This window comes from Ovis canadensis, chromosome 11, assembly GCF_042477335.2.
Source record: "Ovis canadensis isolate MfBH-ARS-UI-01 breed Bighorn chromosome 11, ARS-UI_OviCan_v2, whole genome shotgun sequence".
Classification (NCBI taxonomy): domain Eukaryota; kingdom Metazoa; phylum Chordata; class Mammalia; order Artiodactyla; family Bovidae; genus Ovis; species Ovis canadensis.
In genome coordinates, this window is record NC_091255.1 from 26351891 (window position 1) to 26371518 (window position 19628).

At 37.4% G+C, this 19628-nt stretch overlaps 1 protein-coding gene across 14 annotated transcripts in view; it reads right to left on the minus strand.

Moving 5' to 3' along the window:
• RHOT1 (ras homolog family member T1) overlaps positions 1–19628 on the minus strand; it is a 60981-nt gene that overhangs the window by 20132 nt on the left and 21221 nt on the right. For 8 of the 14 annotated variants that reach the window (XR_011246984.1, XM_069542684.1, XM_069542681.1 and 5 more), the window contains exons 4-14: positions 17882–17925; positions 17543–17596; positions 17336–17388; positions 14371–14479; positions 13960–14061; positions 6827–6925; positions 6198–6306; positions 5322–5442; positions 3062–3146; positions 2329–2474; positions 956–1056 (exon numbers count right to left, since the gene is read on the minus strand). Coding sequence is in view for 13 of the 14 variants with exons in the window: in XM_069542684.1 (XP_069398785.1) it covers positions 956–1056; positions 2329–2474; positions 3062–3146; positions 5322–5442; positions 6198–6306; positions 6827–6925; positions 13960–14061; positions 14371–14479; positions 17336–17388; positions 17543–17596; positions 17882–17925 (1023 nt within the window). In the remaining variant the exon portion in view is untranslated. Of the gene's footprint in view, positions 1–955; positions 1057–2328; positions 2475–3061; positions 3147–5321; positions 5443–6197; positions 6307–6826; positions 6926–13959; positions 14062–14370; positions 14480–16731; positions 17198–17335; positions 17389–17542; positions 17597–17881; positions 17926–19628 lie in introns of those variants that run through there. The other 6 variants (XM_069542685.1, XM_069542682.1, XM_069542678.1 and 3 more) reach the window with 3 other exon arrangements.

Below are 19628 nucleotides of genomic sequence, written 5' to 3' on the forward strand. Positions count from 1 at the left end.
TAAAAGAGGCAATGCTGAAAACAATCCTGTATCAGCAGAGCAACGGGCATCTTTCTTGAGGGAAAGAGACCTCCTTAAGCTGCACCCAAAGATTTGATTACAAGAAAGCTCACCAGAGACACTATTTATAGTAACAAAAAACTGAAAATAAAAAACACAAAATTATGGAATAGTTCAGTAAGTTATAGACTACCCATACGATGATACATTATATAATATTAAAGATATATAAAATACACTTATCGATAATAGAAATATGTCCACAATATTTTGTTGAGTGAAAGAACCTCATGCTGGCTAATTCCTTATTCTTTGGTGCTGAAGTAAATACTGTCTAATTGGTTAAGTATTTTTTAAAGGGTACTTGTTCTGTCAATTTCTCACAGGTTGTCTTCTTATAACAAGGCTTCCTATAAGATACATGCCCATTTTTTCCCACCAATTAGGATATAAAAACTTCTTGAAATGATCAGTTCCCTAATTGATTATTTCATATTACATCTATATATATATATTTTAAGTATAGCACATTATTTGGCAAGAATGCCTGTTTAACATTACAAGATCTGTAAAAAATTTATTAATGTGGTAAGAGGTTATAAAACTGAGATGTACAATCAGTTCAATATGAGGATCATGCATTAATACCCATTGTTTTTATTATTTAAAGAAAATTAAAACACAAGATGGACTGTAAATACTTTTAATGTCTATAGCCTTCCCTAATTTTCATCCATGAAGTTACCCTCAGGGGTAGACTAGAAGTAAAACCTTTACTCTTTCTTTCTTGATAAATAAGAAATCAAGCACTTCAATTCCAAAGAGATTATCAAATTGTGGGCAAACAAGAGTATAAACAGGAAGACTAATGAAGATGCATTTATTTTCACTCTTTTTACATATGAAACTCAAAACTTGAAAAAAATATCTAACTAAAGAGTATTTACTCACTTACCTGTGATGGCTGAAGCCTGAGATTCTTGTTCAGTCAATATTGAATAGCCTAGATAACCCAAATACTCCAGGCACCGCTGTACATCTAAATAGGTTGTGAGCCTAGGAAAAAGTTGAAAACGCAAGAAGTTTCTAAAAGAATATCTATTTTAAAAAATCACAACAGCTCACATAGCTTTAACACCAGACCCAGATGATTTTTGTCAGACTGCTTTAATTTCCCACATGCCCAACCATGGCTCTTCCTTCCTACAGTGACATCCTTAGGGCAGAGAAGAAAGGGGACCACCACGTAAGGGGTGGAGGAGGCTCCTGTGCCTACTCCATCAGCCTGGAAAGAGCAAAGCCACACAGATGAGCAGTGAGCACCAAGAGCACCTAGTGCTCTAGGTAAGATCTACAGCACAGATATTTTATGTTATCTGCTTCCCGAGTTACACACTGTACTGCAAGTACTGGCTAGTTAAGGATTTAATTCTGAAAGGGCTTGCAAAAGGTGCAAAACTGAAAGGTTGAAAGGCACTTGAAATTAGTTGGCCTGTCTTAGGAGATGAAAAAGAACAGAGCCTGGTGTTGAGAAAGTTATTCTCACCAAGGTTAAAGTATTAAATCATTATGCACAAGCAGAGGATTTTCCTATCGCCCTAGACAATAGGTCAACTTTGCTGTATCTAGACTGTAGACACCCTCACTAAGCCCAAGAGTGCATCCAAAGCAAACAACAATCCCTCAAAGTGTCTTCCACGTCAAGTAAAATATGCTCTCCCCACATTCCAAAAAATATGGGTTTCCCAGGTGGTGCTAATGGTTAAGAACCATCTGCCAATGCAGGAGATATAAGAGACGCGGGTTTGATCCAAGTCAGGAAGATTCCCTACAGAAAGGCATGGCAACCCACTCCAGTATTCTTGCCTGGAGAATCCCATGAACAGAGGAGCCTGGCAGGCTACAGCCCATAGGGTCACAAGGAGTTGGACATGGCTAAAGTGACTTACATATTCCAAAAATAAAATAATTGTGTAATAACAGTGATGATTCCTATTCCCTTAATCAAAAAAGTTTTAAAACACAACACTGCAAATCAACTATACTCCAATAAAATTGTTTTGAAAGTATTAATGTTTAGTTCCATTTTGATATTAACGTTTCCCTGTACATAATCCAAAAGCAAGCACATCCCTTCCTGATAAATTTATAAACATTTATAGTTCATCTTAGAGATAGCAGTGGCAGTATATTAATAAATTCTGCTCACAGGCAGCTAAGATGGAAGCATTTCATAACATCTGACAAATTCACAAAATAACGCATGTAATGTACCACAATTTCAAAGCAGCTGTAACTCTAAAGGAAAGAAGTGAGCTCTATACTCACGTCCACTGGGAAAGGAATCCCTGGTAGGTTATCCAGCCTTTTTCATTTGTACAAACTGTGTTATTCACATCTGGCCCCCAAGGTATGTAAGGGAAAACTTTAAACAAATCCTTAAGCTCATCAGGTGACAGAGCACAGTCTCTATCCTGAAGATACACAAGGAAGTATACATAATGTTTAGATATCTAAGAGGATAATTCCCAAACACGAGAGCCTCCTAATCTTGTAAAGCTATGTTTCCAAAAACTAACCCATGAAAATAAATTTTACATTTTATCAAGAAAACTCCTTGCATGTATGTACGGAAACCTATGCAAGAATCTATCAGAAACTAGACTTTTTCATCTTGAGAAAATAATAAAGTAAATAAGAAAAAGCATTTTTACTAGTTTTAAGAGCTTTTGAATAATTTTTGGCTATGAGACATGAGCGGGGCTAGTGGTAAAGAATACGTCTGCCAATGCAGGAGGCATAAGAGACATGAGTTTGATCCCTGGGTCAGGAAAATTCCCTGGAGAAGGAAATGACAACCCATTCCAGTATTCTTGCCTAGAGAACCACCTGGACAGAGAAGCCTAGTGGGCTAGAGTCCACAGGGTCGCAAAAAGCCACACATGACTGAAGCGACTTAGCACACATGACATGAGCACCCAATAGCTCAGGGAACAGAGCTACATTACTCACAGAAAAACATTTTATCATACATCACAGAGAGCTGCAGCTGAAAGCTTACCAAATCATGCTTATCAAAAGTACTTTGGAGAAACAAATATGCATGATGATTTAATTCAGTGGTGCAATCAGGAGGTATTTTTAGCCTGTTGATGAAACAAAAAAGTAAAATAAATCATTAATCAAATATTAAACTTTAATTTGAGAAATGAATATGAAATGGCAACAAGTTCTTTTTGTGAGATGAAAGCACTTATAGAATAGGTTTGCTGCAGCCATTTAGACTTTCCCAGGGGAAGTCACTGCACTGCTATGGTCATCCTCAGAAGAGCCGTAATAGTGCTCCTTCCAAGGTGACATATACATTTTCTTAACTGTCTGAAGGGCAGGTTGTATTAAAAAATGTACAGAAAATACTGATTAAACTCTAATCAGTTTCTAGCAGTTTCTCCTACACACCAACTATAAGTCAAAATTATGAGCTTTATACAGTATCAACATTGTAATGAGTTGAAAATGATGCAAAGAGATGTTATTTCTCCCTGATTTGATTTCTGACTCACCCTAAATTTGAATCAATAAACATTTATCAAATGCACTGAGATACTGGGGACATGAAAACACGACAGGCTTTCTGCCTCTAAGGAACCACATTCAAGCTTGAGGCGGACCACAAGCAGATCATCTCACCATCTCAACGGAAAGAGGCAACCACTGCGTGGGCGAACTACCGATGCCAGGGGAGCTCCTGAGAAAGCAGACTCCTTGGTCTGGGGATGGGAAGGTGTCAGCACTGCTGAGAGACACTGTACTTGAACTGAGACTTGAAGGATAACAGACACGAGTGGGGTGGAGGGAGAAGGAGGAAGAGTAGAAATACCATGGGCAGAAGCCCAGGGTGGGAAATACTATCTGACCTGTGGACTACAAGTAGTTTAGTATTTACTTCTAGAGTGAAGGCAGAGAGTGAGTCAGAGCAGAACAGATCAGGAATGACTTTCTACGCCTGGTTAGGAAGCTTGGGCTTTTACCCTGTCTTGAAGGCAAAGTGACATGGCAAAATCTGCGTTATGCATCTATCAGTATTAATTCTTGCCACAACGTGAAGGACGGGAGTAGAGAGTTTAATAAGGAGACTCAAGACGTGGCTCTAAAGGGGCTATTTTACAAGAAATTAAAGGTAGCGTGCACAAAGAAATTAAAAGAGATTTTAGCGTAAGTCACAAAGCCATAAAAGATGGAGTTTCCTTACTGTCATACTTTACAAAGCAATAAACAACTTCTTACGTTCTGTAGAATTTACCTACCCACATAAATGGCACGGAAAAGAAAGCTTGATAAAAAGGTCTTGGGACAAATGCATTCATTCCATACGTATTTATTGAAAAATCTGGGAAATTACTTAAGTCAAGTTTGAATAACTTTGACAAGGGAAGTTTCAACTTAGAACTGATTAATGGACCAGGAATCCAACCACAAACTATTCTGCTTCCTCGGTGACAGGGAAGGAAAAAATGACAGCTTTTCTGAACCCTTACGTGGAGAGCTAGCAGTACCATGCTAAAATTTAAAAAAAGGAGAACATGAAGATAATGTGCTATTGAAAGAATGAAGAAAAAAGGCAAAAGGATCAAAGGCCTGATCCTGGGAAGTCACCTCCCTGAGAAGCCTCCTTCCCTTGGGTACAGGAGAGGCATCCTACAGTAAGGCAGTCTCCTATTTCAGGATGATGCTGGGTTCATTGCTAAACAAACAGAACTTAAACACATTACTATTTAAAGGAAACTAACCACAGAGAGACTGGTTGCTTAGGAAAAGTACTTTATCCTAAACTGAGAACAGGCTATAAAACTCAGGGAGGACAAAGAAAAACGCTAACCAATATATTTTTGACTCCTTTGATTCCAAAAACAAGTTCATCTAGCTTCTCTTACCTCCTTCCTCAATAAAACGAATTTTAAAATATAACTGTATTCTCCATAAGAAGAAGAGCAAGAGGCTGAGCCATGCTATAAATCAGTGGCTCTTAAGTGGGGATCATCTCACTCCCACGGGCACATTTCTGGCTGTCACGACTAGGGGAAGAGGTGTTGTTGGCATCTAAGGATGTGCTAATAAACATCCTGTAAAGCATAGAACAGGCTCTACAATAATGAACTATCTGGTCCAAAATGTCAGCAGTGCCGAGGCTGAGAAACTCTGCTATAAACGGCTCTATAAATCTAAATTATTCCCAACTAGCTCAAAGCCTACTACCTACATGCTAAATAAAACTTTAAAATACTGGCAAGTGAAATCAATTAGAAGCCAAAGGTACATACAAGGGGAATAAATATTCGGGTGTCAAATCCAGATCGTCATCATAACCAAATCGTCGAAGCACAGTCCAAGTAGTTTCATGTCTCCCTCTCTGAATAAAAAGTGTATGTAAAAAAAGAAAACCTGAAATAAAATAAATTAGTAAATATAGCTGATGTGCAAATGGGTACAGGGTCACATGGGAGACAAGCATGTAACACACAATGGCAAGAGCTAGACTCACGACCACATGTGTACTAGCTGTTCATACTGCAGGTCAGACCAAGACCAAGTTCACGAGCGTCTCAAAGAGCTGATTTCAGAATCATTCCACATATACACCCAGATCAACAAAAGGTGGAACTGGATGAAAGGGCCAAAAACACATCCCAAGGTGTATACTGACATCCACAGAGGTATATGATAAAAACAAATAAAATCATTTTCGACATCTGTGTGCTTATTTCTATAACGAGAAAGTTGGTTTCTGATTTCACTGTGGCTCTATAACATATTTTACTTGGTACTTGGAACATTCGGCACTTGGTAAATTTGATTGGGAGATAAAATGTCTTCCTTAAAAATAATTTCTGTTTAGAGGATGCTTATGAGTAATAAGAATTTTAAGATAAATTTGTTTCAGAATTCTTTTATCTTCAAAGGGAACTCTGCACTCTTGAAATCCAATAAATTTCCCTACCTCTAATTTATACTGACAGCAGAGGTAATTATCCCCACCGATGGCCTGCCTCTTCCAACTCTGAAACATCCAGGTTAGATTTTGTTACACTAGTAAACACAGACGCTTCCCTAAACATCTAGATAGCACTATAGACAGTTTCGTGCTGCCAAATTTTTTAAAAGTTTGAAAGGGGGGGGAAAAAGCACCTTTCACCCACCTTTCAGTGTCAATCCACTGTCAGCCACACCATCACTTATATGTTTTCTGACCACATTTTTGACATCTTCCAGAGCTTGAGGGGCTAAGGGAGTGTTGAAACAAATTCTCTGGCAAAAGACATAAAGTTAAAAACAAATCAGCATTAAAGTCACAAATAATACAAATATTAATCCACAGAGCAACATTAAATCAAAAAGTTGCAACCAAAGGAAACAAATTCTGAATTAGGACAGCCTCTACTTTGTATTAAGAAAAGCATGTCAGACCAAGAAGGGCAAGTTTTTCCTACCTTCCCCATCTGGTTCCCAAAACACAGAGCTCTTTGTGTAACTATGTTATACAACACCGAGAAGGAAAAATAATTCAGAATTCAGACTTCAAGTCATTCTTAATACACCCATTGTACACTGTGAAATGACACTCTCTCAGAGTCCCCTTAACTCCTAAGCAAAAGAGATTTTAGCCCATAGGTAAAGATTAAATAGCCTGATATAAAGAGAGATTTTACATGAAAGAGTATGCATGTTTATCAAAATACCATTCGTCATGCCAATAAATTTTTTATAGCTTCTCTCAGCAAAAAAAAAAAATCAAGATATACAAATATCTAAAATAAAAGAAAGCTACCTGAAAGAAGTTGAGTTCAGCATCATTGAGGGTACCATCATTATCTTGATCGGATATTTTGAAGATACGAGTAAGGGCTTTTATACAGGCTGGTTTCATCTATAAATCATTGAGGAAAAATAAATTGTTTTAATGAAAATAGTTGGGATTTTAAAATATGATTTTCATAAATATATTGAGAATTCTGAATGTTTTCACTTTCAAATACATAACATCAAATATAAACAACATGAAAAATTAACTAAAGCAAAGCCACTTTTATCCTCAAGCCACTTTAAGTAAATGAGACAATATTTACTTGGACCAATATCTGGAATAGTTAAACTCTCCCTTCATGACCACATACCTCTGAAGATGAGCAAAAGAGAAATCCATTTTTAGAAAAAGTCATTCTTCTGGTCATTTAGAAGAGATGCCCTCTCTCATTCCATGAGCTGACTTATAAAACTATAGCAAAGGCTTTTCTCTCTCAACTTCTCTGATTTTTGACCTTCTAGCAGTACTCTTGCCTGGAAAATACCATGGACGGAGGAGCCTGGTGGGCTGCAGTCCATGGGGTCACTAAGAGTCGGACACGACTGAGCGACTTCACTTTCACTTTTCACTTTCATGCATTGGAGGAGGACATGGCAACCCACTCCAGTATCCTTGCCTGGAGAATCCCAGAGATGGGAGAGCCTGGTGGGCTGCCGTCTATGGAGTCACACAGAGTCGGACACGACTGAAGCAACTTAGCAGCAGCAGCAGCAGCAGCAAAATAGGACTAAATGTTTCGATCTGTAACTTGTGTTTATGTGTGTATGTATCGAAGCTGGGATATAAAATGTACTTCTTCCCAAGAAGATGACAAAACAGCATTGGTTGATGTGCAAAAGTTCTTTCTTTTTCACTACTTGCCTATCATAAAAATTATATTTTTCAAAAAAAGAACCTTGCCTTTTGTGACTCTGTAAAACTTTTATAAGAAAAGCTGCTGGAAAAAAAAAAAAAAAGAAAAGCTGCTGGAAATGTTATTTTGACCATTTTAATTTTAGGATTTATAATGGATAGAACAAATATTTGACTATTTAAAATAAGGCCCACGTGCTTCTAATTTATATAATTGCTATAGGAAAATCATAGTCAACAATTCTGAGAAAATAAAACTTTCAGGGACATTTTTGAACACTGCAAATGTGGAGGGAGATATCTTATGGACATCTGAGTGTGAGAAATGAGATGGTGATGTGAGAAAATGAATACTTGTTAGTTTATTTACTCCCATGATACGGCTATCCAGAGCAAGCAGTAATGAGTTTTGGTCACACTATCATAACAAACCTAAATGCATAAAATAATTTTTTTAAAATAGTAAGGAACAATTATCTTCCAAAATATGCACAATTCCTCCTCCTTTATTTTTTTTTGGTTTAAACAGGGGCTCTAGGAGACCAATTTGATAAAGTAATAAAAAGCTGAAATCTAAGATATAAAGACATTAGAAAGAACTGAGAAAAAGAAGTCAAACATTTAGGGAGCATGGTTAGGGATGTCTTTATTAAAAAGTGCTAAATGGACTATAACCTATCACGTCCATAATCATGAATAACATGATTTTTTTAACATTTTTATTTTGTATTGGGGTATAGCCAATTAACAATTTTGCTAGTAGTTTCAGGAGAACAGCAAAGGGACTCAGCCATACCTATACATGTAATGGATAACTTTTTAAGTAAAAACAAGTTATTGCTTCTGTAAATATGATCCTAATATTAGATATTCAAGATTACTGAAGATCACATTATATTTTATTTTCTCTTCTTTTAAAAATCTGTTGCATAATAATCTAGATATTTCAAAAAGGAACAATAGGTAGAATGATGCAAAAACCAGAATCTAAAAATAACTTTTTATTTGCAAGTGTTTTTTCCTTGTATCATAAAATGCTATGTTAAAAAAAAGTAATTGAAGAAAAATAAACAGTGATGCATTTTTCATTAAAGCTTGAAATGCATCAGAAGCTAAAGTGCTCTAAAGTATTGGCTCAATATGATATTTAAATATTAACCATCTTAAAATACAACACCAAAAAATGACTACTTCTTAAACGCATTAAAAATTACACTTCAATAAAACTTTAAAATGTGTTGTTTAGTTGCTAAGTCATGTTCAACTCTTTTGTGACCTCATCTTTTGTAGCCCACCAGGTTCCTCTGTCCGTGAGATTTTCCAGGCAAGAATACTGGAATGGGGTGCCATTTCCTTCTCCAGGGTATCTTCCTGACCCAGGGATTGAACCCATGTCTCTCGAATCGGCAGGATTCTTTACCACAGAGCCACAAGGCAAGTCCCACCCCTCTCCAAAGGAGACAAATTTTACACTAATAAAAATAAACTCACTTTGCATGTAAGTAATCTAATCCTTACACAGATCTGTTTCATTATTAAGGTAAGCAGAGGACTCCATGGGTCATACAGAGTCCATCAACTATTGCAAACATATTTCCAGTTCAGGCTTTAATTATCTTGATTTGACCTACCTACCTCAAATCTATGTTAAAAGCTTATGAATGTTATCTAAATAAAAGACTCTATTGTAAGTTTAGACTCAAGGCTTCTACTTGTATAAATCAAGGTATATAGTCTCTAAAAGTTACAGATTCTACCTTAGGAAGGTCTGCCTAAAAAATGACTAACAGATGGTAGTAAGTGTTTATTAGGGAAAGGAGGATTAGCAGATTAGCAGAACTAATAATAGGCCTAAGAAAAAAGTAGCAATTAGAGAACTGAGAACAAACAGAGGGGATTCAATGTACTGCCAGGCTAAGATCAGAGGTAAATCTCTATAGAATGAGATGGCCTATTGGACTGCTAGGAAAGTTCCAGAATCTGTATTTTAAACAAGTATTTTAACCTAGTGACTATTACGAGGTGAATTTCGGAAATATTGAATTAAGGGCAAGTTAGAAAGAAACATTTCAGTTAAGAATATAAACCAGGATTAAGGAAGACTAAATCAGGGTCAGATTAAGGGATAACTCAGATTAATATTTATACCAGAGGTCAGCACTTTTATGGTAAAGCAATTAATAAAGACATAATGTCTAGATAAAGACATAGCAAATACTTTAGGCATTGGTGGCCAATAGGCAAAATCAAGGATATCATGTAGGTACTTACACAGCAAGAAATAACCAAATTTCCACAAAGTTTTTATTAAATTTAAAATATAATAGTAACTGAGTATACCTTTGCTCTATAGGTTTACTAATATTACAGAAGGATAGAATTCTTCTTGGAGGGATAACAACTGGCTTAGTTGGGGTTCGAAGTCAGTGTTCCCTATCTTGTAATAAACTATAATGGAAAATCAGTTCAGTTCAGTTGCTCAGTCATGTCTGACTCTTTGCGACCCTATGGATTATATAATCTGGAGAAGGAAATTATATAATAGAATACAATCTGCAAAAAAATCCTACAAAAACAAAAAAGACCACTGTGATACACACCAAAAACTAACTCAGTATTGTAAATCAACTATACTTTAATTTTTAAAAAAGCTAGCTTTCCCTATCATGAAAATCAATTGCAGATATTCAGCTATTAATGCTGATCTGTAATGAGATTTCATGTATTTCATCTTTGAAAATGTCTTTTTGCACAGATGAACAATCCCAATAGCAACACTGATCCATAAACATATAACTTTCTTTGAGCACATTCATCACTTGGAAGGCATTTATAGAATTCTATTTGATTCTTTTCATGATATCTGCCTGTTAACATGGCATTACACTGCAGATTAATCAGTTCCAACTGAAGGTTGGGTGGAAGCACCTCAACTGCATGGTCAAATGGATTAGGAAATAAAAAAATTTCCTTTGCATGTGCATCGAGGTCCAAAAAAAACTGATGCTGGAATTATAGCTCAGAAAATATATCTGCTTTGCCATCTGAAGATCCACTTTTTTTCTCCTCTTGTTTTGGCATATGTGTGTACTGGCAATAAGAAAATAAAATGCTACATGTGGCACATGAGAGGCTGCTGCCAAGTCTGAAGTGTGTCGGTGCAGCTCGCAGGGCGACCAGCAGTGGTGTGATGACAGTCGCCACAGACAAGCTCTGCTGCAACCACATGACTGCCCTCACAGCAGGGAAGCGCAGACAGATGCGAGGGGATGAGCACGGCTGTGCTGCGACGAAGCTTACCTATGAGCGGTGAAATCTGAAGGCCTCATAAATTTCCCTGTATCTCAAAACATTATTCTTTTTGACTTTTCCCCCAATCATTAAAAAATGCAAAATGTATCTTAGCTCACAGGCTATATAAAAGCTGGTGGCGGTCGACAGATGAATGGATAAAGTAGCTGTGGTACATATATATGATGGAATATTACTCAGCCATAAAAATCAATGCTGTGACTGACTCATTAGAGTCAGTTCTAATGAGGTGAATGAACCTAGTCTATTATATAGAGTGAAGGAAGTCAGAAAGAGAAAAACAAGTATCATATACTAATGCAATATATGTAATCTAGAAAGATGGTACTGATGAAATTATTTGCAGAGCAGCAATGGAGACACAGACATACAGCACAGATTTATGGACAGGGTGGCAGGGAGGAAAGGGTGGGATGGATGGAGAGAATAAGATGGAAATATACATTACCATATGTAAAATAGATAGCCAATGGGAATTTGCTATATGACTCAGGGAACTCAAACCGGGGCTCTGTAACAACCTAGAGAGGCGGGATGGGGAGGGAGGTTCAAGAGCGAGGGGACATATATATATCTATGGCTGATTCATGCTGATGCTTGGCAGAAACCAACATAATTCTGTAAAGCAATTATACTTCAATTAAAAAATAAATTAAAAAAAAAAGCAGGTAACAGGCCAAATTTGGCCCATGGGTCAGTTCTCCAACCGTTCACCTATAAATTTTTCCTGAAAAAAATCTTTTCAGGAAGCTTTTTTTCCCCAGCAAACTTCTATTCCTTAAAAGTTCAAAATAACAACAAAAGAAACAAATTACTCAATTAAGAGGTGGATAAAATACTTAAATAGACCATTCTCCAAAGGAGATACACAAATGGCCTATAAACACATGGAATGACGTTCAGTAGCATTAGCCATCATGGAAAAGCAGTTCAAACAATGTAAGATACCATCCCATCTACCAGGATGACTACAAACAAAGGCCAGGGGGAGGATAATAGGTGCTGGCAAAGATGGGGAGAAATTGGGACTTTAATTTTAGTGGTTCCTCAGTATGAGTAAAACACAGAATTACCATGTGACCTAGCAATTCCACTGCTAAACAGACATTCAAAACAGGGGTTCAAACTTGTGTGTGAATGTTCTTAGCACTATTCACAACAGCCAAAACGTGGAAGCAACCCAATTATCTACCAACAGTTGAATGGAAAAACAAAATATGCTATATCCGTACAATGAAGGGTCATTTGACCATAAAAAGGAATGAAGTACTAGTACCGCTACAACATGGATGTACCTTGGAAACATTATGCTCCGTCAAAGAAGCCAGACACAGAAGACCACATACTGCATGATTCCATTCATATGAAGTGCCCAAAATAGGCAAATTCAGAGAGACAGAGAGTAGACTAGTGGTTGCCGAAGACTAGGGGAAGGGGGAGGAGGGAATGGGAGTTACTGCTAATGGGTACAGGGTTTCTCTGGGGGTGATGAAACGCTCTGAAATCACACAACTTTGTGAATACACTAAAAATCACTGAAAAGAACAAAAAAGTGAATTTTATGGTATGTGAGTTATATCTCAATTTAAAATTTAATTTTAAAAGTCTATGGTGGGAGAAGGCAATGGCACCCCACTCCAGTACTCTTGCCTGGAAAATCCCATGGATGGAGGAGCCTGGTAGGCTGCAGTCCATGGGGTCGCTAAGAGTTGGACATGACTGAGCGACTTCACTTTTCACTTTCATGCATTGGAGAAGGAAATGGCAACCCACTCCAGTGTTCTTGCTTGGAGAATCCCAGGGACGGGGGAGCCTGGTGGGCTGCTGTCTGTGAGGTCGCACAGAGTTGGACACGACTGAAGCGACTTAGCAGCAGCAGCAGCAGCAGCAGCAGCAGCAGCAGCAGCAGCAGCAGCATGCCTTGCTGGGGTGGCTGCTTTAGTGAGTAATCTCTCTCAGTGTCCTGGGGGACTTGCGGTGTAAATTGAGCTTTTTCATGTACAAAACAGCCAGCCCCAGGGATGTTATCTGGGTTTAAGGACTGAAATAGTGTTCACTACTGCTTGTTAAATCAATGGTTTCTTTTATCAACTCCTAAAGGTGCATCTGGAAAGCACAGTGACAACATGATGGCCAGATACAAAATCCTTGACATTCGTGTAACTTTTTTCTAGTACAGACTTTAAATTACTGCCAATTTCAAGTGTTCTTAAAGAACAAAAGAATGGTAATAAATATTTCAAGCATTTGGAAAATCATAATGAAACTTGTATTACCTTTGTATTTTTGATAAAAATTCAAAATAAACTTCTAAATATCTTTTGATTAAAAAAAAAAAGTCTATGGTGGTTGGCAGTGGAAAGAACCAGACTGTGTGAAATTCCTTAAGTTTATTGACTTAAATAATTTTGCCTGTTACACATAATTAAAAAAAAAAAACCTTTATACTTTGGCAGAAAAAAAGTCTATGGTAAAATATCGTTAAATTTTAGATATTTCATTAAGGAATTACTATGTTTCTAAGCTATGGAACAAAAGGGAGTATTCCAACTGTATTATATATCATATCCATGTCAAATAATTTTACAACTTTTTCGCTTGTGTGTTACTAAGTTCGTGGATTTTATTGTAGCAAAGCAAATAGACCATTAGTTAAGTCTTTGGACTTTTTGTTGTTACAGTTGCCAATTCTTCTGTTTATTTTAATTATATTTCTTAAAATAGTATTTGACCTGGCATATTATTCTGAGCATTAAATGTGACTGTCTTTGAAGAAAAGTACCTAGGAAATATAACAGTTTAGTAAGCAATAAATTTAAATTTCAGCAGTTTAGATGAACACTTAAGAGTTACTAACAATCAGTATCATAATGGAGTTGCTACCTACACATCCCAGTCCTTACTAACATAGTCTGATGGGATGGAGGGTTTACCTCTTTCTCCTCTGGGCAGTACAGGGGCCCTGTAGGATGAAGAACTGCTTTCTGTGCATAATAGAAGAGCTCTGATATGTTCTTCAGATTTTTTGCTGAACACTGAAAAGAAAATTTTAAGCAATTCAGAGAGAGAGAGAGCTAAAAACATTAAAAAAAAAATTTTTTTAACTATCAAGATTCCTTGAAGAAACTGAAAAAATCCAATTTTTTTTTTTTAGTGGATATCACCATATGATAGACTACAAAGAGCCCAGAGGCCAATTTCAAGTTCTCTGTTTTACTTGATTTACATGACTTCACAAACAGGAAATTTATTGCACCCCACATCTTCCCCCAGCTCCTATTCTGAACTTCAATTTAGTGAGAATTCACCAACCATAAATTTCAAAATCAAATGAGAAGGCATACCTCCACACAGGTTTCTATTTCTGTGTACTGGTTCATAATAGGAAGGATGGTCTCCATACTACTATATTCCACCAGGTCAGATTTGTTCCCAACCAATATCAAAGGCAGCCTGAAATAAACAGGGCACATGGTAATAATAAGGAAGGCAAAAGACATTAGATTTTATTTTAATGTACATTGTAACCTGGTAAAGTACAATGATAAAGTAATTGAAGAGGGCGAACTATACAGGGTAATCAGGGAACAATCCCTCTGACAAAGCAGCATTTGAGGCAAGGAGTGAAGGATGAGATGGAACCTGTCAGGTGAAGAGCCTGGAAAGAGCTGGCTGGGACGAGCGACAGCATGTGGGAAAGCCCCAAACTGAAGAAACATCCCCGTGAGTCCAGAGAACAGAAAAATGCCAGAGCGGCTAAGGAGTACTGGTCAAAGGGGAAGACGTATGAAGCAGAGCTGGAGAGAAGAGCAAAGGCCAGATGCAAAAGGACTTTACAGCTACAGTAAAGAGAGTGTGTTTTAAGTGTAAAATGACATGATCTGATAGACATTTTTAAATGCAGTCACTTGTTATCTTTTAGAGATACATAGTGAAATAGTTAGAGTATGATACGATGTCTGATTTGTTCAAAATGATCCCAAAGGAAGGGGTAATAAATGAAACAACACTGGCCATGAGTTGTTAATCACTGAAGCTGGATGATACAGAGGGATTCATTAAATTATTCTCTCTACTTCTGCATATACTTGATTTTTTTTTCAATAATAAAAAAGTTCTTTTAATGTGGTATCCTGGATTAGGGTAGTGAAGACAGGAAATTTTCAGATTTGAGATATATTTTTGAAGGAGACCAGATAGGAGCAATGGTAGATTAGATATGGAGATTGAAGGAAAACATAAATCAAGAAAAGTACATAGATTTCTTTGGCTGGACAAAAGGAATAGATTTTTTTTTTCCATTTTCAAAGTTTCAGTTGAATTTTTTACAATATATTGCTTCTGTTTTATGTTTTGGTCCTTTGGCCCAGAGGCATGTGGGATCCTAGTTCCCCGTACTGGAAGGCAAAGTCCCAACCACTGGACTCCCAGGGAAGTCCCCAAAATGAACAAATCTTTTGAGACAGGAAAGATTGAGAAATCTGGGGGTGGGGGCAGAGGGGAATAGGCAGGAAATAACGAATTTTATTTTCAATAAATTAAATCTGAAAGGACTATCAGAAATCTGAATAGGAATTACCAAGGAGAACTAGCCCAGTGGAGAACAATTATTTGTACAACCCACGAGAGAGCTTAAAGAGAAGGCAAATCATCTAGCTGGTTGTAAAAGAAACACTTTCTTGTAAAAGAAACACTTGCAGGCATTTATTTAACCACCTAGTGCGTTTATTACATGTTAAAGGACTGGCCCACCACATAATCCAAACACAGATTGTTAATAGAGCCAGGAGAGTTCCCAAAAATGCACTACTTTACAACCAAAGGTATGCTCAGAATAATTTACGGATCTTAAAAAAAGAAAACACACAAGTCCAAGCCTTACTCCAAACAGACTAATTCTAAAACTCAAACAGTAGAGCAAAGGCATCTATATCGTTGTAAGGTACTTCAGGTGACAGCGATGGGCACACTGTGATAATCATCCACAGAAGTCCTAGATAAGAACATATGTGTAACAAATATAAACTTAAGGTATGAAGCCCAGGAAAGAAGGTACTGGGAAAATGCAAAGTCCATACAGTAATGAAACAGGCCACCTTGGAACAAATCAACCCCAAGAGAAATAAGTATGTTCCTATGATTCAGGGAAGGGTAAAGGTATACCCAGGCCTGAGAAAGCTCAATTAGATCTCCCAAACACTGAAGGCCACTTTCAGATAGCACACTAAAGGGGCATGAGACCAGCCAGCCAGTTTCTAGAGAGCAGTTTAGGAAGCTGTCATGGTAGAGTCAATTTAAAAAATTCAGTTGTTCAAGCTAGTGCTTCATAGATCCTGGCAAAACTAACTTCTCAGAAGAGTCCTCGAAATAGTTCAAGAAATGAGCAAGAAAAGCAAGTGTCAGGAGCATAGAGGCATTGTTTTCTCCAAGGCAGTCCGGTCCAATACAACTTCTGTGATAACAGAAATGAACTTTATTTGTACTGTCCGTTACCTTAACCTCTAGCCACAAGTGCCTATGAAGCACTTGAATGTGGCTGCATCCGAGGCACCGAATGTTTAGTTTTATGTAATTTTACTTAAATTGCCACAACTGACTAGAAGCTACTCCACTGGACAGTGTATAGCTCTAGAGAGCTCCTTTCAGCTCAGTCAGTAAGTCATTACAAAGTGACTTTAAAACAGTGATAATGACTGTGCTCTTACATATTTCACATGGTGAACATTCAGTGATTGGGGTAATGCCAGTCCTCAAAAGGGCATCTCAAGAAGGAGGGCACATTACAGTTTCAGAGCTCTGTTTTCTGCTTTGCTGTCAAATATGTATGCTGCTGCTGCTGCTGCTGCTGCTAAGTCGCTCCAGTCGTGTCCAACTCTGTGCAACTCCACAGACGGCAGCCCACCAGGCTCCCCCGTCCCTGGGATTCTCCAGGCAAGAATACTGGAGTGGGTTGCCATTTCCTTCTCCAATGCATGAAAGTGAAAGGTGAAAATGACGTCGCTCAGTCGTGTCCGACTCTTAGCGACCCCATGGACTGCAGCCCACCAGGCTCCTCCGTCCATGGGATTTTCCAGGCAAGAGTACTGGGGTGGGGTGCCATTGCCTTCTCCGAAATATGTATGCAGCCTCAAGTAATTCCTCTCTGATAAAGGTGTGTGTATAAACAGACCTATTAAATAAAGCACATATGGCAAACTGTTAACTAGCAGATCTAAATGAATAGTTGACAGATGTTCATTGCACTATTTCTTGACTTTTCTCTAAGTTTGAAATTTTCCAATGTACAAAGTTTCAGAGAGAAAAAAGTACCTGCTGTCTTTGTCTGTTCTTTCATTTATGAGAGGAATCCATCGACTTGTTACCTAAAACGAAAATTAACAGGAGTTAAGGCCTAATGAGGATCTCCCTTGAAAAATACTCCACCCTAGGACTCCTAAAATTCTAAATTGAGGATCAATTTTAAAAGTGCCCCCACTGAAATTTAACAAAGTATAGTGAAAAGTCACATATGCATACCTTATCAATGGAATGCTTGTTGTTAACAGCATAAACTATGCAGATGACATTAGCCTATAAAAAAATTAACAAATCGATGGTATTTTAAAATAATACAAATGTAGCATCTAATTACCAGCTAGCTAATATATTTCAGTCAAACAAAGAAAAAAATTTGAAATTTAAAAAACTTAGCATGCCTCTTAAGAGCAAAAGGATTTACGGCAAAAATATATACTCAAAGTCAGCAGCGACAATAAAGAACTGAAAAAGCCCTCTCTGTGAGAGAAGGAAATGGCAGACACAGGATCATCATTGTTCTCCCACAAACAAACCTAGAATTCTTTTTTTTAAACTCACCTGTGATATTTCTTGATGAAGCTGTTCATCACTCTGTTCTGCTTCTACAAATGACAAAGTCAATTTTTTTTCATATTTTAAACACTTTCATAAAAATGAATAAACAACCAAGCTAAAATCCATCTGACATCCACCTAACATCCCTCAAAACCTCCCTCACCTCTCATGTCATTTACAAGATGTACTACCAGACAAGTAGCAAAGAAAAGGGAAAGCCTGAGAAAGGAAAGAGCGGAACTGTGATCAGGAAGCTGGCTGGCACGGAGAGACAAGTCTACACGAAGATAAGTCAGGCAGGGAAGAGCCCAAGGCGTTGAGTGATAAATCTGGGCCAGCATCTGATCCAAAGCTGAGAAGGGACTAGCAAAAGAGATCAGAAACTCAAGCTAGAATCCTGGGTACTAAAGAGTCAGAAGCCCAGACAAAAAGTCAATACACACAGGGTCAAAAAGCCAGGTGAGAGTCTGGGAAAAACAAGCTTAAGATCTAGAAAGCTGATAGAAGTAATCTTAACCAGGCTCCAGAGGCAAAACCAGAGCATGACAATGAAAAGTCAAGAATTCCCTCACTCGCCCATCTCTCTGGCTAGAACTGTTCTCATGGAGGGATATGCCTATAATCCCACAGGTGCAGGGGACGGGCATGATACACAGCTAGGAGAGAGACAGGAAAGAGAAGTAAACAAAGAGCAAAGCAATTATTGATACATCAGATCACTTTACGTTAACTGCTTCCCCTCAAAACGTTATTTCTGACATACAAACTAATGTTACAAATGAGTACAATGGTATCTCAATTAATGCTAAATAACTGGCCATATTTCAAATATCTTCTCTAAGCTGAATAATCAAGCAGTTAAAGCTTCAACTGTAATACTGAAGTCAATCTAAACATGTAGCTACACACACTGAAAAAGAATAATTCTATACATAGAGCTAGTTATGAGACTGACTGTAGCAGGGAGCATCCAACCCCCCTCAGCTTCTAGTACAGTACTGTCCAACAGAAATGTGATATAAACCATACATGGAATTTTAAATTTTCTAGTAGTCACCTACTAGGAAATAGAAACAGGTAAAATGACTTCTTAAGTTAACCCAAAGTATCAAAAATACTAAAATTTCAACATGTAATCAAGAGAAAAGTTATGAGATCCCGTACTTTATTTCATACTGTCTTCTAAGTCCACTTATAGTTTACACTCAGAGCACATTTCAGTTTGGACTAGACACATTTTAAGTGTTCATCAATCACATGTATTAGATTGTGCAGTTCTAGTGTTTCATTTTTAGAATGGATAGGACACCAGCTCAGCAAAACAAAGTATTACCAATGTGGTTATGCACATTTTAAAAAATAGATTTCATTTTTCAGAGCCGTTTTAGGTTCACAGCAAAACTGAGTAGAAGGCAGAGATTTCCCATATACCTCCTGATTTCATATAGTTTCCCCCATTATCAACAGCCCGCATCAGTGATACACGTTACAACTGACCCTTCCTTTCCAAAAGAAGTTCCAGAACAAAGCAAAACAACTTAATGATTAAAAAGTAAGTAGCATTGTGCAGAAAACCTTTACATTATTAAAAACAATATAGACATGCTTCCATTATCATTTAATGTAAGCAAACCTGTTTCAACTTTTTTTTTTTTAGGAAAAACTCTGACAAATTAAAAACAAACTTAGAACTCAACAAATTTTCACATGAGAACTCTTTCTACATCACCATGCCTGAATGCCTGGTAAC